The sequence below is a fragment of the Trachemys scripta genome, chromosome 9 (assembly GCF_013100865.1).
Source record: "Trachemys scripta elegans isolate TJP31775 chromosome 9, CAS_Tse_1.0, whole genome shotgun sequence".
Taxonomy (NCBI): Eukaryota; Metazoa; Chordata; order Testudines; family Emydidae; genus Trachemys; species Trachemys scripta.
In genome coordinates this window covers 837,643-859,143 of record NC_048306.1, presented here as the reverse complement: position 1 = coordinate 859,143, position 21,501 = coordinate 837,643, and the positions used below count along the sequence as shown (strand labels likewise).

The window sequence follows — 21,501 nt, the reverse complement described above, 5'->3', positions numbered from 1 at the left end:
GAAGCTACTGGGCCCCTCCAACACCAGCTCCTCTGTGGCCAGCCACCATCCCACTGCCTCCTACAGACACGACACCGGGAGCTCTGCGGGTAGTTCTGGGGCAGGTGAAGGAAGGCCAGAGGAAGGCTGATCTTCCCTGAAACTCCCTGTGAGCAGATGGTCAGTCCAGACCAGCCTCCACAGGTGCCTAGCACAACGGGGTCCTGGACCATGACAGGGGCTCCCCAGTGCTATGGTAACACAAATCCTTCTTCATAAAGCCCTGGTCTCCACTTCGGTTCTGCCAGCATTGCTATGTCTGAGGCATGTGAAACCCCCACTCCTGGAACAGTTCTGGCTCTGCTGGCAAAATCCCTAGTGCAGATGCAGTTGTACAGACGAGAGGTTCCAGTCCCACTTATTTCACCTGCAGAACTGGCCTAAGTGGCACTGGCCACAGCACTGCCGCTGGTCTGACAGGATTACTACGGTCTCCTTGCTGGTAGCTAAGCTGACAGACTCCCTTCTAGTATAGACAAGGCCTAAGAGCGCCAGGAAAACACCACTGGCTGCAGCACAAACCCTGGGAGATCTGCAGACCAGCAGAAGTTAAAGTGCCATTAAAGGGGGTTGAGACTGTGCCAGAGGAAATGCTACCATAGGATACACTTAATTAAAATGATAATGGAACAGGGCTCCTCGGGGGACACATGCCTTGATAACAAAGCCTCTCGCTTATCTGAGTAATTACCCGGGGCTCTGTCTCCCCCGAACACCAAACCCTCCCCAGAAAGCTGCTGGGAAAGAGTCCCGCCCCGTTTGTTGTGAGCCCCTTCCCCAGGCATTCCACTGCACGGCTCCGGAGCCACCACTTCCCAGCAGGGCCTGCTCCTGGGACGTGCCCCAACCACGTGTAACTGGGAAATAAAACAAGCATCCAAACAAGCCACCAGCAGACTGAAGGAGCTGAATATTTAAAAAACCCTGGAGTTTAATAGTACAAAAGCCAACGTTTAAAACCGATTCTACACAAAGAACGTGTTAAGAACCATGGAACACAGGACTCTATTTACAGACAGACGAGAAAGGCAGCCCCCAGCCACATGGCCGGACAGAATAAATATAGCTGCACTATTTACATGGGGGCCTCCTATCAGCCAAAGAAAGCAGCATTCTTGACACAACAGCGTCAAAGGTAACAACATCCATCCAGGGGAAGGAGGTTGGCAGACGACTGGCCCCGTCCCGATCCTCAGGTTGGTTTGGGATTTTAACATCCAGTTCATCAGGGGACCCAACTGGGCTTTGCCACATGACCTCATTTTCAGAATCCGTCTGACTAGGGCTTCGCCGTCTTGCTCCGATTGCCATTCTGCTCCATAGAAAGGAGGGGCCAGGAGGACAAGGGCCTTCAGGGAGTCCAGGATGCAGATGAGACTGCGCTGAACATCCTCCGTCTCAGACTGTAGCAGCTTCAGGGCGGAGGTCTATCCCAGAGACGAGCTCAGACTTGCCTGCTGTGGAATGGGATTTCCTCCCTTCTATGCTGTTCCGAATTCCGTAGCCAAAGTAGATGGCAAAACCTGCAAGAGAATTTCAGCACTGGAATCAGTCCCCAAGCAGCCCAAGAGCTGTAGAAACCTGCCACCCAGCCCTGGCACACCCTCCCCAGAGCCCAGACAGGCTAATGGGCCTCTCGCTTCCTCCCCCAGCACTGCCTCCCTCTCCCCCAGGAGGAACGGGCCTGCCCTAGTGCTCTAGTGAGCTGCAGGCAGGGCCCAAACCCCACTTCTGGTGGGCTCTAGACCAAGAGCAGCCACAGTGGGCAGATTAACGTCACCTGTTGCCAGCTGTTGATGCCAGAGGGCTCAGCTCTCAGCATCTCTCACACAGTGGCAGGACACTGCCGCACCCTGCTGCTTCTAGACGTCTCCACAGCGAGGTGTGACAATCAGGGTGGAACAGGGCAACTGAGCCCACGTCAGGCAGGGATGGAGCAGCCTCCCCACCCGCTCCGGGTCCAGAGCTCCTCTGCCAGGCCCAAGCCCATCACCAGGTGAATACTGGGGAGTCCAGCCCTTGTAAGGTCCCCCTTATGGGGCTTTTCACGGGGAGGGGAGGTGACGAGTGCGAGTCCCTGCCTCAGGGCCAGGACACGATGCCCGGAGCGGTGTGTTCGCTTACCTATGACCATCCAGACAGCAAACCGGGCCCAGGTTCCAGCACTCATCTGCATCATGAGGTAAATGTTAACGAAGATGCTGAAGAGCGGCAGCAGCGGCAGGAAAGGCACCTGTGAGACGAGAGAGGCTGAGCCACTGCTGCTGGGGAGAGGAGCACAGCAGGCAAAGGCTGCCCTCCCCCTCCCCATGCTCCCAGCCAAGGAGGGGCCACCCAGAGTCTGTCACAACCTGGGGACAGACACACTGGGAACATTCATTTTTTTGCCCAATTATCTGGCAGCAAAATCTCAGGGACCCCGGGCGGCTCTGACAGGCTGTGTCCTGGCCGGATGGCCCTGGCTGCACCCACGGCCAAGCAGCCGGCAGCAAATCCCGCTGTCCCCAGCAGAGGTTGCCATGGAAGCGGCAGTGGTGGGAATACCTCCTGGGAGGGAACCCAGCTCCCGGCTGTTCCTCTTACTTTGAAAGTCAGCCGGGCGTTGCTCTGCGGCTGTCTCCAGACAACGATGGTGAAGAGCAGAATAAGCACCAGGACCACCATGCAGACTACGATCAACCACACATTGCCCTCCAACAGGGAGTCCATCCCCTGGGCCAGGACCAGGCACAGGATGGTGATGCACAGAGCTGCAAGAAAGGAGAGACCATGTTGTGCTGCCCAAGCAAAACGGCTACTGCCTCACTCCCTGCCCTGATCCCAGCCACAGGCAGCAGGCGTGGTCACAGCCGCCAGCCAGGCTTTATTCTCTAGGCCGCCTGCAGATCCCCAGAGACCGGCTGAAGAGCCTGGACTCTTCTCTTGCCCAGCTCCACGTGACTGGAGCCAGTTCCCTTCCAAATAAATGCACCCCAAAGCCCTGGGGTAATCCATAAGCACTTGCATAGCACTCTGCAAACACTGTCCCATCTCCCCGTTTCGTAGATGGGGATGTGGAGTCAGGTATTTGTGCTACTCCTACAGGAGATTCCTGCTTAGACGGGAGCGCAGAGGGGCAGCTTCCCTAGTCCAGCAACCGAGTTAGTGACACACCCTCATTAAGGGGGCCACACAGCACACCCAGGTGCACTGAATCTTCAGTGCTTCCCATTAGTTCCTGGCAGTCCGGGGTAGACCTGCAGGGTTCTCAGCTCTCCAATCCTTGCCCCATGTGCTCCATATAGGACATGCCTGAGCAGTCCCAGCCTAACCTAGACTCCCCAGCTCCACGGTGACAGCCCTGCTGAGCAGTCCTGCCTGTGAGTTTTACCCAGACACCACCATGCCAATCAGCACTCCAGGCTAGCTGCCCCCGAGCCCAGTCACTGTACCCCACCCATGAACTTAGCAGGCCCCCATCACATTACGGCAGTGTCACCCCCGGAGTTCTGCAGACATGTGCAGTGGCTGTGTGCTCACCCTGTGCTGAGCTCCGGGGGCACACTGGAAAGCCAGGGCATGTGCATGACACCGGATGCTCCTGTATGGCTTTGGCAACAACCCTGCTCATTTCCTGCCTTCGCACACATTGCAGGCCTGGACTCTGTTCGAGACCCAATTAAAGCAATCGCTGCGTTTCACTTCCTGTGCGCCTACCCAGCTGAGGTCAGGCACTTCCTGGCGCACTTACCGACGGCCGCGGTGCTGACGTAGACAATTTTCCCTGACAAGCTGGTTGGAGTTTCACTGGAGGGGTTGAAGAGGCTCCCCACCGTGAGCTTCTCCTTCGGTGCAGCCGGGGAGTCACAGACTATGGGGTTCATGATCACTTTCTCCTCCTCGTTTCCATTCAGCTCCACCATCTCCAGGCCCTTTGGAGAGCTCAGCTGATCTGGCTGATACCTGAACCAAACCCCAAGTCAATGGTGACTCAACAGCTGCCCAAGCTGCCGCCAGAGCAGTAGCACAGAGTCAGGTGCTTCCCTGCCAGGGCATTAGATTTGAGGGCTCCCAGCACAAAGCTGCATCCAGGGCAAGACTTTCAAAGTGCAGGCTGGAGCTAAGTCCGCTGCCAACGGTAACCAACTGGCCCAATGCAGCCTGGTGCCTTCATCGGGCTCGCTACGTCCGGGCCCACACACGCCAGTGTTCAAATGCTTCTGGACGTGATTTACCATTACCACCGATTGGGGGAGGCTTTCACAAGGCTTGGGGCCTGGCCAGCCTGGTACAGGTGCTGGAACTAGGGGTGTGGAGGTGCTGCGCATCCCCTGGCTTGAAGTGGTTCCATCATATCCAGGATTTGCAGTTTGGGTCAATGGCTCTCAGCACCCCCACGATACACATTGTTCCAGCGCCCCGGCAGCCTGGTGACTGCTCAGGCTCCGCTCTGTGAAGTCCCGAGCGAGGAGTCTTTAGGGAAGGTCAGAGAGCGACAGCGCAGGAGAGCTATGTTCCCAGGCTGCCAAGTGGCCTGTGATGGCAGCCAAGGTTCCCCTGCCCCTCCTTGTGGAGCTTTTAGAGCACGAAATACCCAGACCCTGCTCTGATCTCAAACACAGTGAGTGTCCAAATGGCGGAAGGAAGGACAGCTTCCACACAAGCTCCCTCCGAGGCCCAGCTCAGGGCCAGGCTCCCCAGCCTGGCTAGGCCCAGGCCCAGCCTAGCACCAGCTCCTGCCATACACCCCCACGGAGATAGCTGCTGGCTCCCCAGGGCAGCTGCTCTCCAACGGGCAGGAAATGGCTTTCCTGGGCAGGGGGCTTTGGGGGCAGGAAGCTCTGGCTGCAGCGTATGGTCTCCAGCACATGAACCAAGCGGCCCTGTTCAGAAGGCAGCTAACGCTCAAAGGGGCAGGCTGTAGGCAGACACCCACCTGAGAATCAGCACACAAACAGAAACCAGAGAGTACGCCAGCAGAGTGCCGATCGACATGAGGTCCACCAGGTCCTTCAGCTCAAACACAAGCGCCATCAGAGCTGCAATACAACAGGCATGGGATGAGCACAAGCCCTGGGCTCGCTCTCAGCCAGGCCACGTGAGTGGCAAAACACAAGGCAGGAGCAAGCGTCTGCTTACCAGCAACGATGCCAGACACAACAGTGGCCACCAGGGGAGTCTTTGTCCGTGTGTGCACTCTGGAGAGGAACTTGAAAAGCAGCCCGTCCTCTGCCATGGCATAGATCACCCGGGGCATGGGGAACATGGAGCCCAACAAACTGCAATGGAGAAAAATTACACCAAAACATTCAGTATTCGCCGCCTCGATCCAGACCTCTCGCCACCATCCCAGTCACTAGCTGGTCCCTGTGGTCTTTCCAAAAGCCGGGAGTAGTGAGATCAGCACAGAAGGACCCTCCATCCCTTGTCTGGACCCTTTAGATCAGGGCTGGTACATTCTGATCTGACTCTTGGAGTTGGCGTAAATTCAGTGGAGAAACATTGTGGATGCCCTGCTGAGGGCCGGCGATAACATTCTCACAGCAGTGGCAGCCACAGACATCTCCCCCAGGAAGGGTCACTCCCAGCACATTTGACAGTCAGTGGTGGGCCGGGTTCTGTGGTCTCAAACTCCCCACTAGATTCCTCACTGAACGAAGCCAGATCGACACCTGGCGCTCAAAGCACAGCAGGCGCTTCCCCACAAGGGGTCGCACAATCAAACGAAATCTGTTCCCAAGCCAACCCAGCTCAGCCAGGACAGTTCGGGCGTGTAGACAAGGCCAGTTAACCAGAGCCACACAGATGTGACACTGAGCAGGAGCCCAGAAGCCAGCCAGGAGGGTCACAACTTAGCACTTTTGTTTCAGCTAATTTTGTTGCACTGATGAGAACAAGCTCTTACCATGACCCATGTGAATGGAACTTCTAAGTACAGCTCTCAGCACATCAGAACCATGACAACTACTTAAAACAATGCCTCCAATGAAGAGGGGCGTGTGAGGAATTGGCCACAGGAGGGAGTTCCTTGGGGCTTTTCCTGCAGAGCAGATGGGCTGACAAGTACCACCCACCACAAGAAACAGCCCGCATTGCATGGACGCCTGGTTTACATCCATGTGCCGCGGTAGCAGACAACGTTTTTTGGGGCTTCAATACTATTCAGATAAACAAGTGACTCACACCCAGCGATTCTCATTTGCTAGCATCTGAAGCTGAAGAGGCACAAATTATGCATTTCTGGTGGGCCTGGTGCTGGGATCTCTCGGAGCAAGTACACAGAGGTTAGACAGAGGCCCCTGCTTTCCATCGCTTGAATTCTGTTGCTGCAAGTTTCTCATTCTTCTGGCCACTGGCTGCATGGAGTCAGTGCAAATGGCACCAAGTGCTTGTCTCTGGTGTCTTCCCATGTCACTCGTGACAGGTTAGGGGATAATGGGGCTCACGAGGTTCCTGGGGTGCTTGGCCCCTCAACGAGGGCATGGGCGTGTAGTGCTGTTGGGGGGGGGGGTACTGGGCACACAAGGGTGAGCTGTCTGGGAGGGAACGTTTCTGTCCGAGGCTGGACAAGGGTTTGCTTTTCACCCACATACACTAGCATACCAGTAAATCTTGTGACTGTCGCCTATACAATTGGTCTAGTAGAGATGAAAACAATTACTGCATGTTGTGGAAGGAAATGAACCTCTCCCCCCGGCCATCTAGCCCCCCGCACTTAATCACCGTTAGCCAGACACCACCTCCATTTCCAGAGCCAGAACAAGATTCGGGGGAAGCAGTGACTGGAGCAGGGTGCTGGACAAGTCCGAGTTCCTTACCTGGTTGAGAGCGCACAGAGAGATCCGACGGCTACAACATAACGGGCAGGCTCCCAGCCCACGTCTTTGAAGGCCTCAGGCAGGGGACTGTCCTTGTTCAGCAGGTAGTAGGGCACCATGAGGGTCAGGGCAGCAGAAACACCAAAATATGCCACAAAACAGATCAGGAGAGACACAATGATGCCGATGGGGATAGAACGCTGAGGATTCTTGGCCTCCTCCCCTGAAAGAGGAACAGAGATGAGACCTGGAGCACTAGCATCTTCCCTCCCGACACATCCGCAAGTGCTGTGCCACTGGAATGTGATAAGGGGACCTCAGGAACCCCATTGCTGCAGACGAGTGGAGAGCGTCGCTGTCGGAAGTCAGCTTCTAAAGAAGTTTAGCTTTGCTTTTGAAACTCAGGACGCTGGAGAGCCTCCCCAATGTGACCCAGTGTAGTGCTGTCTGCCTGAGCCTACATACAGCTCCAGTGCCTCCATTTGGCTTGGCTAAACAGAGTGAAATCAGCAAGACTGGTCAGTTCCAGAACCTGGGACCACAGAAAAACTGCTGATAATCAGGCTGATTTCATAGAGCTGCTGTGACTGGGGGAAGCAGAAGCAGAGGCAGGCACAGGGGTTATTCCATGGGGCAGGCCCCTAAAACGAAAAGCAGTACTACTAGCCACAAGCCAACATGGAAGAGGGAACATCCAAGCAGGCCAAAGGCACAACATCCCAGTAGAAATCCCAGCCCTCTCCCCTTCTCACAGCAGAACCAGTCAGGGCAGGGCTGATCAACAGGCGACTGCCCAGGAAGGTCACTGTGGAGCCTCCACTCTCCAGCTAGTAGGTTAGCGCTCTGACTAGTGGGCGTCAAGGACATTTTTCAAGCCCCATCTGCCAGGCCAGACAATGCTGCAGAGTGCTCAAAAAGGGGTGAATGGAGCACAACAGGGCAGGAGAACACGCTGCTCCTGTGACACCTGCCGCGATCTCGGTTCTGTTGGGCACAGACATGGTGAGGGTACACTTAGATCCTGCCAGCTCGGGGCCTGGGGCCACGCAGCGAAGCTCACTCGGAAGCCTGCTCACAGCATTTCATGGCAGTGACAGGAGGAAGCGGAGGCTCCTCGGGGCAAAGGGGACATTCTCAATGAACAGAGTAAGTTACTATGGGCTGGGATGTCAAAAGCAGGCATCCCAGCCCCAGTTCATACGCTCGCCTCCATGGAGTGCAACTCCTAATAGCATTCTCAGGAGCTCGCACGCATGGTGGGGAGAGCAGATTCCAGGCTCTGCACCAGAAAGCAGCAGACCCCTCAGGGAAAAGACTCCCTCTGCCTGCTGGGTATTTTGTTGTAAACAGACTGCACCATTTAATAAGAACCAGTTTCCTCTGCGCAGGCTGGTGAAATCTCATTGTACCCACAGTGCCAATTACCACAGGCAAGTCCCCATGTTTGCAGAAAGGCTCAAATCTGAGCATTTCCCAGATCAGGAAGTGAAGTCTCTGCTCTTGGCAGCACTCAACACCCCGCCCTGGGCCATGCAGGGATCTCGGCGAGCTGGTCCCTTGGCTTGACAAGCGCAGCTTCCAACTGCCTGCCCACAGCCGGAACCGATTTGGAAATTTTGCAACCAGAGATCACTGCATGAAAGACGGTGACTCACGGGGAGAATGCCGAGAAATACCCCATCCCAAACGACACTGCATAAGCAGCTGCTTTACCTGTTGTAGCGATACAGTCAAATCCCACAAAGGCGTAGAAGCACGTTGCAGCTCCAGCGAGGATCCCTTGAAATCCAAAAGGAACGAAACCCCCTGATCCCAGGGAGCCAATGCTGAGAGAGGAAAGTCTGGTCAGTTTTGGAGGAGTCTGAGTTAACATCTACCTCCTCTGCCTGCTGGAGACAGAGCTGAAAAGCCCCTGAGCAAATGCCACAGGCAGGTTTCAGACTCTGTGTCCTGTGTAAAGCATCCCTGCCATGGGAGCAGGTGTCTACAGTCACCATCAATATGCAGCTTAACAGCCTGCGACAGCCACAAACCAGACAGTGCAACCGTCAACTGCAGGGGAAGCTGCATGGCACACTGCAGGGTAGGCACAGCCCTTCAGAGCCTGGCTAGCAAGGGGGCACCAAGCAGCAGCCAGAACGGGCATGGGCAGCACAGCTCCCTAGGTAGGTACCAACTGTGGGCAAAAAGCTGGGCTGGGCTCCCGCTAGAGGGCAGAGTTTGGGGCGTGGGACGTTCCCCCTACCTAACGTCCTGGCTGGTGGCCACGGCTGAGTGGTTGTAATAGTCTTCTTCAGACAGCTGCCAGTTCTTGACGCTTCCTTTCACAAAGCCAGAGATGATGACAAAGCAGAGAACCAGCAGGTTCACTGCAGTGAAGATTTTATTCACTAAGGCAGATTCGCTCACGCCAAATGCCAGCAAACCTGGGGAAGGAACACAAGAGGGGATAGGAGGGGCAACACCAGCCACGCCCTCCCCACAATCAATGCCCCTGGGCCACGCCCTTCCCCAACTCGCCCGCCCATGCCACAAAGCTCACGTAGCTTTACAGAGCTCTGCACCTCTCACCTGTGAGCAGCAGGACCAGGAGCAGCGCGAAGAAATCCGGGTACTCGGCTAGCACGCCCGGCACATGCAGAGAGGTGCTGCTTCTAAGGAAGACTGAGATGTGGTTGCCAATGATATTGTCAAAGGAAGAACTCCAGGCTCGGGCGACACTCGCCGTCCCTAGCAACCAAGAGCAAAGTTGCACGTTAACCAGAGAAGCCTCCACCCCCCCACCTCCTCCCAAGTACATGGCAGAGCTGTGGAGACCTCCCCGCTCCCAGCACAGGGAGCCCAGCTCTGCCACCGAGCACTGGGAGGATACACGCCTTTGTCACGAGAGCCCTCTAGCTCCGTCACCCCTTCAGGCACAGCAGTGCCGTGCCTGAAGGGAAGAACTTGTGGGGCCCCCTCTGGGATCCCCATTCCTCACTGCACCACCCCTAAGCCTTTGGCTCATTGCACTGCTCTTTGAGCCTAGGCAACACCAGGCACTGCCTAGGCTGGGGTCACCAGAGAGGGGCTCCCAGCACTGTCTGGCCTGGCAGGTGAACCCTGAACTCTGTCCCCTAGACCCCTGTGCTCCAGATGTCTAATAAGCACAGCCACTACATGCACGGCCCCCAAGAGCCCCCATCCCGGGAGGACTCTGCCAGACCCTCCATCCCAGCAGTGATGCCTCCCCGTGATCAACAAACTCAGGAAGTTCTCCCCTGCCCTCCACCCACTGGAGTGTTCGGGGCAGCCTGCCCCAGTCCTCCTCTTTCCACCATTTCGTACCTATCACGTAGGACAGGATCAGGTTCCAACCAGTTGTGAAGGCCCAGATCTCTCCCACTGTGACGTAGCTGTAGAGATAGGCAGAGCCGGTTTTGGGAACCCGGGCCCCAAACTCCGCATAGCAAAGCCCAGCCAGCACAGAGGAGAGTGCAGCAACCAGGAAACAGACAACAATTGAGGGGCCAGCCTTTTCCTTGGCTACTTCCCCAGCTAGCACGTACACGCCTGCCCCCAGCGTGCTGCCAACCCCCAAGGCGATAAGGTCCAGGGTGGAGAGGCAGCGGGCCAGCCGGGTGTCCTCCACGCTGAGATCCACGATTCGGCGGCGGATCAGCTTCTTGCCAAAGCCAGTCATTGTTTTTTCACACATTGTATCCACGCCCAGGAGGTGTTGGACTACTTAAAACTCCTGAAAGAAAAGGTCACTCCATTACCACAAGGAACATTAAAGGTAGCAACAGTGTCAGCAAGACAAGACTGCAGAGATCTCAGGAGCCAGGAGCATGCAGCCAACCGAGCGGTCCCTGCTGCAGAGCTCCGGCAAACCCGGAGGCTAGGCTAGCTGGAATTTCGGAGTGACTTCACTGCTGCATCCCAGGCTCCACTAACGCCTGTCAACTGATCCCACTAGCACAGGGAGCTAACTGGTCCACCACACCCATCAGCATCAGCCCTCCTTTCATGGTACCCATCACCCATTAACCTGCTTGATGCCTATCCACCATCACTGGCCAAGGGTTGTGTACCAGCCTTGTCTGCAGCCCACTCCCCCTGAACCAGCTTCTGGTTTATTTGCTTTTCAGTGGTAGGAGGCACAAGCGAAGGACAAGCCCAGCAACTGTTTGTTATGGAAACCTGAGACTCCCCAGGCAAGCACCGAACACTCCACACCCATCAATACCTAAAGGCAGGTCGCACGACCGGTTAGCTGTCTGGTGTGTACTCCCACTCCGCTTGGCAGCCTAGACACTCCCTGGCCCAAATGTGACTGTTTGAATATTCTTATTATGCCACAGTCTGTGGGTGTGAATGGCAGAGACCGTCACAAAACGGAATGTTCTGCCAATTAAACGGATAATCAGGTAAACTGAGCTGAGTCACTAGGACGAGGCAACTTTTCTCTTGGCATTAACACTAAGCTCATCTCCACAGTGCCTGACCAGACTCTCAGCCCATCTCAGCACAGCACCTGCACCCCAGACCAGCCTCTCCTAAGTCACAGTCAGTACTGCAGAGATTCCCAGCAAGCACCATGCTGATGATGCCAACCACCAGTAGAGCTGGTGCATGGAGCCCGGGAATAGGGACAGGGTCAGGAAAAGGCCCTACAGTATATGGTGCAGGTCTGGAAAACTTCTCATGGCCTTATACTGGACCCTCGAGTAAGAACATGCCCTTCATCCAAGGATCTCCAAGGGCTTCATAATCACGCAGACTCACAGAAGGGCAGCAGAGCTCTGCACATCCACACAATCTGCTGCAATCCCTGCTCACTGATGCCCCATCTCAGTGCCTGGCCCCAAGCCCCAGGAGATGCCTGTGGATGGAGGTGGGTCACACGGGGCAGGACAGCCACAGCGTTTATGGAACCCAGCTTGAGAAAGGGACTTTGAATTCACTTTTGGAGTACTCTGCAGTGTCTTTACGGCATTTTCAACATCATGCCAGAGTTAATGCCCTGGCATCTGGCTGTTCCCGAATCTTAGCAGGACAGCTCTCTTCGTACCCCTGGAGTTCTGTGGAGAGGAATTGGTATGATCTTCCTCCATAGCCACTGCCTCTCACAGAGGCAAGAGTTATTTAACCGACGGGAGAGCTCCCGCCCAGCGGCTTGGGAGAGCTCCCGCCCAGCGGCTTGGGAGAGCTCCCGCCACAAGTGCTTACATGGTCAGTGCTGTAGTGTAGATGTAGCCAGAGTTACAGCACGGACCAACAATCTGCCGGAAGATGGTTACTGCACCTTAGGGGTGGCTGCACCTAATCCCTAAATGAACCAGCACACTCAGAGCTTGCTTTGGTTTTTTTAAACCTAACTTCCCATGACTCTTTAGCCATTCTGCCTTGGAGAACAGACACAGTATTGCTCTCTCTAACAGAGCACAAACCAGATCATACCAATTCCGCTCCACAGAACTCCAGGGGTACGAAGAGAGCTGTCCTGCTAAGATTCGGGGACAGCCAGATGCCAGGGCATACAGGCTTGTTCGTCCACCTGAGCATTGCAGCCCTCGGCGTGTAGGATCACTTGCTTCTTGGGAGGTATCGCTGGAATATGCAGGCACACACACAGTTTGGAAATTGCTGGGGATCCTGTCAGTTTAAGTAATGCTGATGAGGAATTACAGTCATTGCTGATCGCGACCACCAGAATTATAATCCCAGAATCATTTCCACTATAACCAGCTGCTTTATCATGATCCAGCTGTGGCTGCAATTGCTATTGGCGCTGAACTGTCCATGTTTGGCCTCTACCCAACAGTGATTCTATGGCTGTGAAAGTGATGAACAACTGCAACCATCTGAGCCATGCAGCTGAAGAGGCTTTTCTAGATTTTAAACTCTAACCACCACCCACCTTACAGGGGCAAACAAACCCAGCTGAACTCAAACCTCAGGCCTGGCCCAGATCTACCCCGTTGTCCAACACATGCGGCTAGCAGTGCCAGGCAGGGAGCTCCTGCACCTCCAAGCGCAGCTGGTTACGTGCTTCAGGGAACTCCAGCTTGGACGGTGAAGTCTGAAAACTGCAAAAGATAGGAACTGCCAGAGTGGATCAGGTCCATCTACTCTAGTAGCCTGTTTCCAGTCGCCAATACCAGATAGTTCAGAGGAAGGCAGGTGTAAGAACCCTGCCGTAGGGAAATGCAGTATAACCTGTTCTCCGCGAAAGTCTCCCAATCCCTAACAGATGGGCTGAAGCCCTGAAGCAGGAGGTATTATACTCGTCGCAAAAGAAACACTGAGAGGCCATTGATAAAACTGGACACTTCATGTCCTAGTGCAGTAGCGAACGCAGCTATGATCTATAGCAGTAAAACTCCACAGTCAGAGCCATTGCAAGGGAAGAATTCTCAGCTCCATCGGGGCCGTTGAAAAGCTTTGCCCTTAGCCATTCAGAAGCCCGTCCAGCAAGCCAGGCGATCAGCAGGACACCAGAGATCAGGAACCAACGCGTAAAGCTGAGGTGGGATAGAACAGAAAAGGGTGGCAGCGGCAACTGCAACAAAGTTCAGTTCAGACTGCAATCCCAGGCACACCAGCAGTTAGTTGCCACTAGGAGGACCAGACAGAAAGTGTGAAAAATCATGAGGGATGAGGGGTAATAGTCACCTGAATCAGAAAAAGCCCCAAATCTCAGGACATCTGGTCGCCCTGGCCTCCACCAAAATGGGAAGCCTTAGCCCTATTTAAATACCCAGTCACTTGGTTTGTATTATTTTACATTAACTTCTGGGTTTATCTATTTTCAGCCTCCATGAGCTGCCATCCACATTTCTCAAACAGCCACCTGAGTCAGACACGAAACAAACCTCAACTCCAGCCTTCCAAAATTCACTGCCCAAGAAACGAATTGGCTGTTGCCATGTGGAGCCTACCAGCTGCAGTCATCAAGACGGCACAGATCTGCCAGGTACTGCACAGGACTCAAGTAGAACCTGCTTAGGGGAGGAACACGACAGCCACGTAGAATTAAACCACACAGAAAAACATTCTCCACCCTCGTGCTGTCCACAGGAACTAGGCAATGACAACATTGCAACAGTAAGGCTAAGCGGCTTAGAGGCCTTAGCGTGTTCTAATAGGAAGCTTTATAAGCACATGCAAAACATACCCGGCAGACTCCAGCTTAACACTGTAAACAGAAGCATTTCAAGGGACACACAATCTTCCTCTAGCAAAACTCAGTTGGCCACGGCACACACGTTTCTAGCTAGTCTGCCAAAGCTGGGCAACATCGGTCTGAATAAAGACAGGTGGGCTTTAAAGAGCTATTAACACCCCCCCCCATGAGAAACAGCTGCCTGCCAACTGGGACCCCAAGTTCTCCACTGCCTAGCCCCCTGGGGAGAGAAGCACACACCGTTCTTCAGGGTGCCAGCATTTGGAGGAGAGAGCAGCTGGGAGAGCATCAGAGGTCTGGGTATGCCTAGGTGTGTTTTGACAGGCAAGTCAGTAGCTTCAATGCTAAATTGGAGTGCAAGATGTGAACGTTGGCAGCGCTGATGAGTGAGCAGTAAGTGCTGCACAGCAGGTGTGAGCCACTGTCTCCACGCTCTGAAGAGCCAGAGACAAACAGCAGGAGGCGAGAGAATCAAAGCAGGCGAGAGGCGCTCCTGTGAACTGTGCCATTCCTAACGAGCCTCCAGATAAACCAGAACCCAGGCAGAGCTCAGCAGTGATGGAAGCATATTTTAGAGATCGAGAATTTAACTTACTCAAGCTACTGGCCCCAAAGCGCTCAGCTGTGAAGAGTACTTAGCAGGGAGCTGCTCTGAAGCAGTTACTGACACAACAGCTGTGGTGTGTGTGGCAATTCCCATGGCCCCAGCTCCCCCGCCCTGCGAAGGGGTCAGTGGCACAGACTGGAAGCATCCCATGCAATGTTGCCGATTTGAAAAGGCTACAAATCCAGTGTGATCACTTCAGCATGTTTCAGCTGATCCTTCAAAGTCTCGTTCCTGTCTACAGAAAACCAACAATTTCCTTTCCTTGGGGGGAGGAAGGGAGATGGCCCAGTTTGCGCCTCCTGCTGCCTCCATGCCCCCAAGGTTCCACAGCCAAACCAAACGGGAGCGGCCGGTCTCCTCTGACGTCCTACACAGCACTGCTCAGTCGCATTCGGAAAGGGGCGGCCTGGAGCGAGCGAGCACATGAGCCGGCAGCAACAGGCAGGAGCGAGAGCCGTGCTCATACGCACCATCGCCAGCCGCTCTCCTCCAGACGAGCATTCCTGGTCCTCATTGCCACGCAGGTTTGGTACCGGAATGCCAGAAAGTCAGCCGAGGGAAACCGACATGGCAGACACTGTCCCGACTCCTAAGACCCCCCGGAAGTTTTCAGTGTTTGCTCGACACCCATGACTGCCTGAGGTGCCACCTTGTCATAGCGCCTGACAGAACTGCCTGTGTGGTTCTGAATGCAACCACCCCTGTGAGCTCCTCCCAAGGCAGAGGTTAGGGAGTGAGTGACGCTCCACAGGGATTCGTGGACCAACAGACAGGCAGGAAGGGCCAGCCTGGAGCAGGCTGCTTAGCACAGTGCCAAAGGCTACGGCTGCTACTCTGTGCAGAGGCATGCCGGCCACAGGGGACAAAGCCAGGAGCCAACCCTGGAGGGTGAGGAAAGCGGCCAAGCTTCGCCCACACCCAGCTGTTTCGCCTCTTTGTTCCCAGTTGCAGCCTGGCCCCCACAAGCCCCTATCCTTGTATGCTTGTTGCTATCGGGGATTTTCAGACGAGTCTAGTTTTTCCCTGGTAACAGCAATAAATGAGCACAGCTCCCCAGTCCAATGCCCACGTCAGTTCTGTCTCCTTTTGACTTTGTGATGCTCTCTGGCAACCCCTGCGGTGCCTGAGCGGGACTTGGGAGGCAGCAAGGGAATCCAGGCATGGCAGGGCTCGCATGCCTCCGTGGGTGGCAAGACAGTGCAAGGGATTTGATGCCTGGCCTCTTCCTTTTCTATGATGAGGGAGACGCTACCGAGGCTCTCAACCTTCCCCGGCTGCCGTGCCCCTTCCAGGAGTGGGCTCGGTCCTATGTACCCCAAATTACACCTCACTTAGAAACTGCCGGAGTAGGAAATCAGAGTGTCACAGCACACTGCTACTTTCTCATTTTACCCCAGAATTATCAAATGCACCAACTGGGCGATAAGCCTCGCACCTGCATTTCCGTGCATGGGACACGGAGCACCACACACAAGTCACGGTGGGACAGGTTAGTTTGCAGGGACTTTGCCGGCGCTTTTCTACGTGGCCGCTTGTCAAAGGAGGCGGATTTCCAGCCGTGCTGCTGCACCCCCAGAGCGGTGCACCCCCAGAGCGGTGCACCCCGAGGCACGTGTCCCGCCCGGGGCGCCGGCCCCGCTCTCGCCGGAGGACGGAAAGTGCCCGGCAGGGAGGGCGGGATCCGGCACCGCCACATGAGCGCGGCAGGAGCCTCCCCAGCACCAGCTGCGCGGCGCGGAGCCTCGCGCGGGAATTTCCGCGCCGCCCTGCGGAGAAGTTTCCGCGCGAAGGTGCCTCGGTCCCAGCGAGCCCCCGGCGAACTCGCAGCTCGCGAGCCCGGAGCCCGGAACCAGGAACCTCACACGCGGTCCCGTCCCCGCCCCGCCCCGCAGGCCCCGAGACTCGCCCGGCGCCTCCTGGCTCCGGGACCGGACCGGACCGGACACCCCCCCTCGCCTCCTGCGCCCCCCCCCGCCCCGGCCGGGTCCCGCGGCCCCCGCGCCCGCCCCTCGCCCCGGCCCGGCTGATGTAACCGCGGGCCCCGCTTGCGAGATCGCCGCCGGCAGCCGGAGCGCGGGCAGAGCAGCGGCGGGGCAGCGCCGCACCGGCCCCACGCACCACGCGGCCCCACGCGGGTCCCGTCCCGCCCCACTCACCACGCGGGTCCCGCCCGGGCCAGCTCCGGAACTATGAATGGGGGCGCGAGACACTGCCGCGGTTTTACCAGGGGGGAAGGAGGGGGCGGGGCTCGTTGGCCCCGCCCCGCCCCGCCTCGGCCCCGCCCACGTAGGATCAGCCGCGCGGCCCCGGCGAGTAGCGGCCCCGCGCAGGGAGCGCGCAGGACGTGCGGAGAGGGGCCCCGCGCATAGGGTGACCAGACAGCAAATGGGAAAAATCCGGACAGGGGGAGGGGGTAATAGGAGCCTATATAAGAAAAAGACCCCCAAATCGGGACTGTCCCTATAAAATCGGGACATCTGGTCACCCTACCCGCGCAGGACGTGCGGAGAGTGGCCCGCGCAGGGAGCGCGCAGGGCGGGACGTGCGGAGAGTGGCCCCGCGCAGGGAGCGCGCAGGGCGGGACGCGGGGAGAGGGGCCCTGCGCAGGGAGCGCGCAGGGCGGGACGCACTTAGCCTGCAGCAGGGAGTTCCCTCTGTGCCCAGCCCCTCGGCATATAATGCCATGAGGCCCGCTCCTGAAGAGCCGCTTCCCGGACTCCCAGCTCCATGGGGGGACAGGACCTACCCATGGCTCTGCAGGGGGTGGCAGCCTTGGGCAGATGATGCCCAGGCCGGCACCGGGAGATGGGGAGTCTGCAAGCCCAGGCGCTGCCAGGTGGCTAAGGCCATAAGGCGGTGGGGTAAGAGCTGCTCCCTGGCTGTAGTCAGGGCCTGGCTGCCAAGCAGATTGAGATTGTGAGATTGCTTCTGCTGCCAGGGTCTGGCTGGTGGCAGGACGGGTCTCTGAGGCCGGCCCCAAGAGAGATGTCACTTCTCAGGGGAAGCCAGGGGTGTGCTGAGCTGTGATGTGCTGCTGGGAACTAAACACACAAGGATGGACCTTCAGCTGGGGTGAACCAGCCAGCGCCCTTATTGCACCTCCACCGAGGAGGACCCATTTTCACAGCTGAGGAGCTGGCCCAGAACAGGAGAGCAGCAGGAAAGGTACCAGGAGCATCATGGCAAGCTGTAGCTGCAGCAGCCGAGACCCGGGCAGTGCTGGCGGAGCTGCTGTGGGCCGGCCCTGCGAGCCACAGGAGCTGGGCCTGGTGTTTTCCCCAGAACTGAAGTTAGAGGGGGGTGTTTGAACTGATGGCAGGGCTGAGGGGTGAGACCATGAGGGCAAAGGTGGGCTGTACATTTTGGCCCACATATTAAACACCAATAAACATCAGCATGTGATCTTGATGATTTATAAATCATCATTTGAAATCATTAGGTCAGCCAACATCACTGAAATGAATGTGCCAACATTGTCATAACAAATAGCTGTGTGAGGAAGCTAGTCTTCGTTCATACTTTTCAAACCTATGATGCTTTTTCAAGTACAAGCATTTTCTCACATATATGCTTTTAAAGTGTGTATTAATGTTTCCATTTAACTTTCCAACCAATAACTAAATGAAATTTTTTCCAACTAGAAAAATTTTCAAGCAACTAGATCTAGTTGGAAAATGACTAAATCAACAACACTGCTTGTAACTAGTTGACCATGGGGGACAGGAGGGGGCAGTTCAGGGGGGTGTAAGGAAATCCCTTAGCCCCGGGATTTGGGAGTCAGGTCCTGCAGAACTAGGGAAGGGGTGTGTGCAGCTGATCCTCCCTTCGCACCCACCTGGTTGGGTAGCTCCCAGATGAGAACTTGCCTGGGAGTTGCTTGAGAAATTGCATTTGACCTGTAAAGACCTTTGCGACTCCTCCACAGGAGCAGCAGCAGGAGCTGGACGGAGGCCATTGGCATCTCCACTTCAAAGAGGTGATTATTTATCCCTTGACAGCCCTGCCAAATACTCCAGAAGTCGATGCCTGGAAGTGCCATGGGAGCAGGTGGGGCTGGGTCTCTGCTGCTGCCAAAGCACCACGCCTGGAAAAGCACCTCTGCCTGCACCTCCCTCCACTTCCTGCAGAGTCTGTGGTTTTCCTGCCCTCTCTGGAATGTGCTGCACCCTGAGATTTGCCACCCACAAACCTCCTGGGGGCTGCGGGTAAAGCCTGGATAAATGGGGGAGGGAGGGCTCCGTTGGCGTCTCTCTGCGTTAGGCTGTGATGATGGTGGTGGGTTTCACTCCAGGCCCCAGAAGCACTGACTGGAGTGGAGACCTAGCACGGGAACGCTCAGAACTCTGCAGCCAGCTCTAGGTAGGAGCGGGGAATTGCCTGCGTCCAAAGCACCCAGCCCCAGCCGAACATGGCACCATCCCAGCTTGGAGCGTCTTGATGCTTAACCAGCTCTTGCCTGAACTTCTCCTGTCCTGTCCTGTAATGCAGCCCCAGGGATGGAGCCTGCATCAGCCGCACAGCTCTGCCGTGGTTCTGGTAGGAACTGCCTCTCTGATTAGGGGGTTTGCTGGTTCCCGTGAAGCTAGCCCCAAGGTGACTTTTCAGGGCCATGACAACTATCATTTTGCAAGCCTGGATCGAGAGCCCAGTGCCAGCCCCAGGCTCAAAAGAGCACTAGGGGTCTGAGAGGGCAGGACTGGCGTGGCTGCTACACACTGGGACTGAGGGACATTGGCAGAGCTGTGCGGGGGGGAGGCTGGGGGTGTGACTGAAGGGCTGTGGCATTCCTGCTTCACTCACCTCCCGCTTCCCTCTGCAGAGCAAGAAGAGAGAATGGTGCCCGGAGTCCCCTTGGCCCTACTCCAGCAGGGCTGCCTTGTCAGTCCTTTGTGTGCGGCCCTGCACGCACCGGGGCTGCCCCTGCGCCTCACCTCTGCCCCCGCTCCTTCAGTGCAGTTTAGCCCTGTGAGCCCCTTAGAGCAGCAAGAGCGCTAGCACTGCACATCTTTACCAACATCCCAGCGCCCAGACTGGGTCAGACCCATGGTCCATCTAGCCCCGTGTCCTGTCATCCAACAGTGGCCAGGGCCAGGCACTTCAGGAGGAATGATCAGAACAGGGCAGTTATCACGTGGTCCAACCCCAGATTCTGGCAGTCAGAGGCTTAGGGACACCCAGATCTTGGGATTGCATCCCTGACCCCTGGCTATTCGCCCTTGATGGACCTGTCCCCCTTGGGCGTATCTAGTTATTTTCTGAACCCCATTACAGCCTTAGCCTTCACCACGTCCCCTGGCAATGGGCTCCAGAGGCCGACTGTGCTTTGAGGGAAGGAGTGCTTCCCTAGGCTTGTTTTAAACCTGCTGCCTGTAAAACGAAAGCTTTGCCCCACAGACCAGCTCAGAACTACACTTCCCAGAATGCCGTGCGTTACCACTGATGCAACCTGTGCCATGGTGTCATCATCTGCTGGTCCTAGCAGCTCAGATGTGCGGTGCCGCAGGGGGAAGTGAGCCACCCTTTCCCTCCCTGAGAACCGCTTCCAGGAACAAAACGCTGAGTGGCCTGCGGCCTTAGCGACAGCGAGGCCTGGGCTGCACGCGAGCAACATCGCCCAGGCCTGTGCCGGCCCGTGTCCTGGAGTAGAGCTGCCACTGCCTTGCCCTGCTCTAGGATTCCCCACTCACCTGGCTCCAGGGAAGTGGGGTCACTGCAAGCAGCGGTTCTCAAACTGTGGGTCGAGACCCCATTGTAATGGGGCTGGCCCAAGACTTGCTGGGGCCGAAGCCAAAGCCTGAGCCCCAATGCCTGGGGGGGGCAGGGCTCAGGCGTTAGGTTCAGCCCTGAGGGCAGGGCTCACATTACAGGCCACCCACTTGGGGCCGAAGCCCTTGGGCTTCGGCTTTGCCCCTCACCATCCCCGCCCAGGGCAGCAGGGCTCAGGCAGGCGGTCCCCGCTCCTGGGGGCTTGTAGTAATGTTTGTCAGAAGGGGGTCGCAGTGCACTGAAGTCTGAGAACCACTGCCCCTTCCAATGCTGTGTAAGGGTCTAGACCCGGGGTAGGCAACCTATGGCACGCATGCCGAAGGCGACACGCGAGGTGATTTTCAGTGGCACTCACACTGCCCGGGTCCTGACCACCAGTCCAGGGGGCTCTGCATTTTAATTTAATTTTAAATGAAGCTTCTTAAACATTTTAAAAACCTTATTTACTTTACATACAACAACAGTTTAGTTATATATTATAGACTTATAGAAAGACCTTCTAAAAACGTTAAAATGTCTGACTGGCACGCGAAACCTTAGATTAGAGTGAATAAATGAAGACTCGGCCCAGCACTTCTGAAAGGTTGCCGACCCCTGGTCTAGACTACAGCATTTCCAGTGCAGACACACTCAGGCTTTCGGGTTCCTACCACTGCTACCCCAACTCAACTGCTGTTTGAACAGTGTGTGCGCATCATAGGCCTCCAGGCCAGCCCCCCGTTGTGCCCTTCTGGCCGGGGGCCCAGCCACTTCCCAGAGCTCAGGAGCCAGCTCCAGGAAGCAGAGACAGCAAAACCTGCTGAGAATCCCCCGGTCTGTCCTGGGGCAGAGCTGAGTCACAGGGAAGGGAAGCAAAAGTGCCCCACCCTTAACTGCAGACCTCTTCCCACGCAGCTGGAGGTGGGCTGCGGCTGGGCTGGGCTCTGGGCTCATGACCAGAGGGGCAGAAACAGACACTTCCTCCTGTGTTGGCTGAGATACAGAGGGACAAGCAGACGCTGTCCCAGAGCTGCTCCCCGCTGCTCAGAAGGAAGGAAACCTGCCTAGGACGGGGAAAAGAAAAGCACAACTCCAGCTTACCGCCAGCCCTGCCCCGCAGCAGCAGCGCCATGTGTGCACATGCT

General features: G+C 56.4%; 1 protein-coding gene across 1 annotated transcript; it reads right to left on the bottom strand.

Annotated features, from left to right (window-relative positions):
* Nucleotides 1-946: 946 nt before the first annotated feature.
* Nucleotides 947-16,852, bottom strand: SLC7A3 (solute carrier family 7 member 3). Its single transcript, XM_034782190.1, has 12 exons — nt 16,768-16,852; nt 10,164-10,572; nt 9,408-9,566; nt 9,082-9,262; nt 8,550-8,662; nt 6,837-7,059; nt 5,158-5,297; nt 4,955-5,057; nt 3,770-3,981; nt 2,623-2,789; nt 2,164-2,272; nt 947-1,562 (listed from the first exon to the last, which is right to left on the bottom strand). Exons 2-12 carry the CDS (start codon nt 10,531-10,533, stop codon nt 1,438-1,440), a joined length of 1,902 nt encoding a protein of 633 aa, XP_034638081.1. The 5' UTR covers nt 10,534-10,572; nt 16,768-16,852; the 3' UTR covers nt 947-1,437.
* Between the last annotated feature and the right edge of the window lie 4,649 nt (nt 16,853-21,501).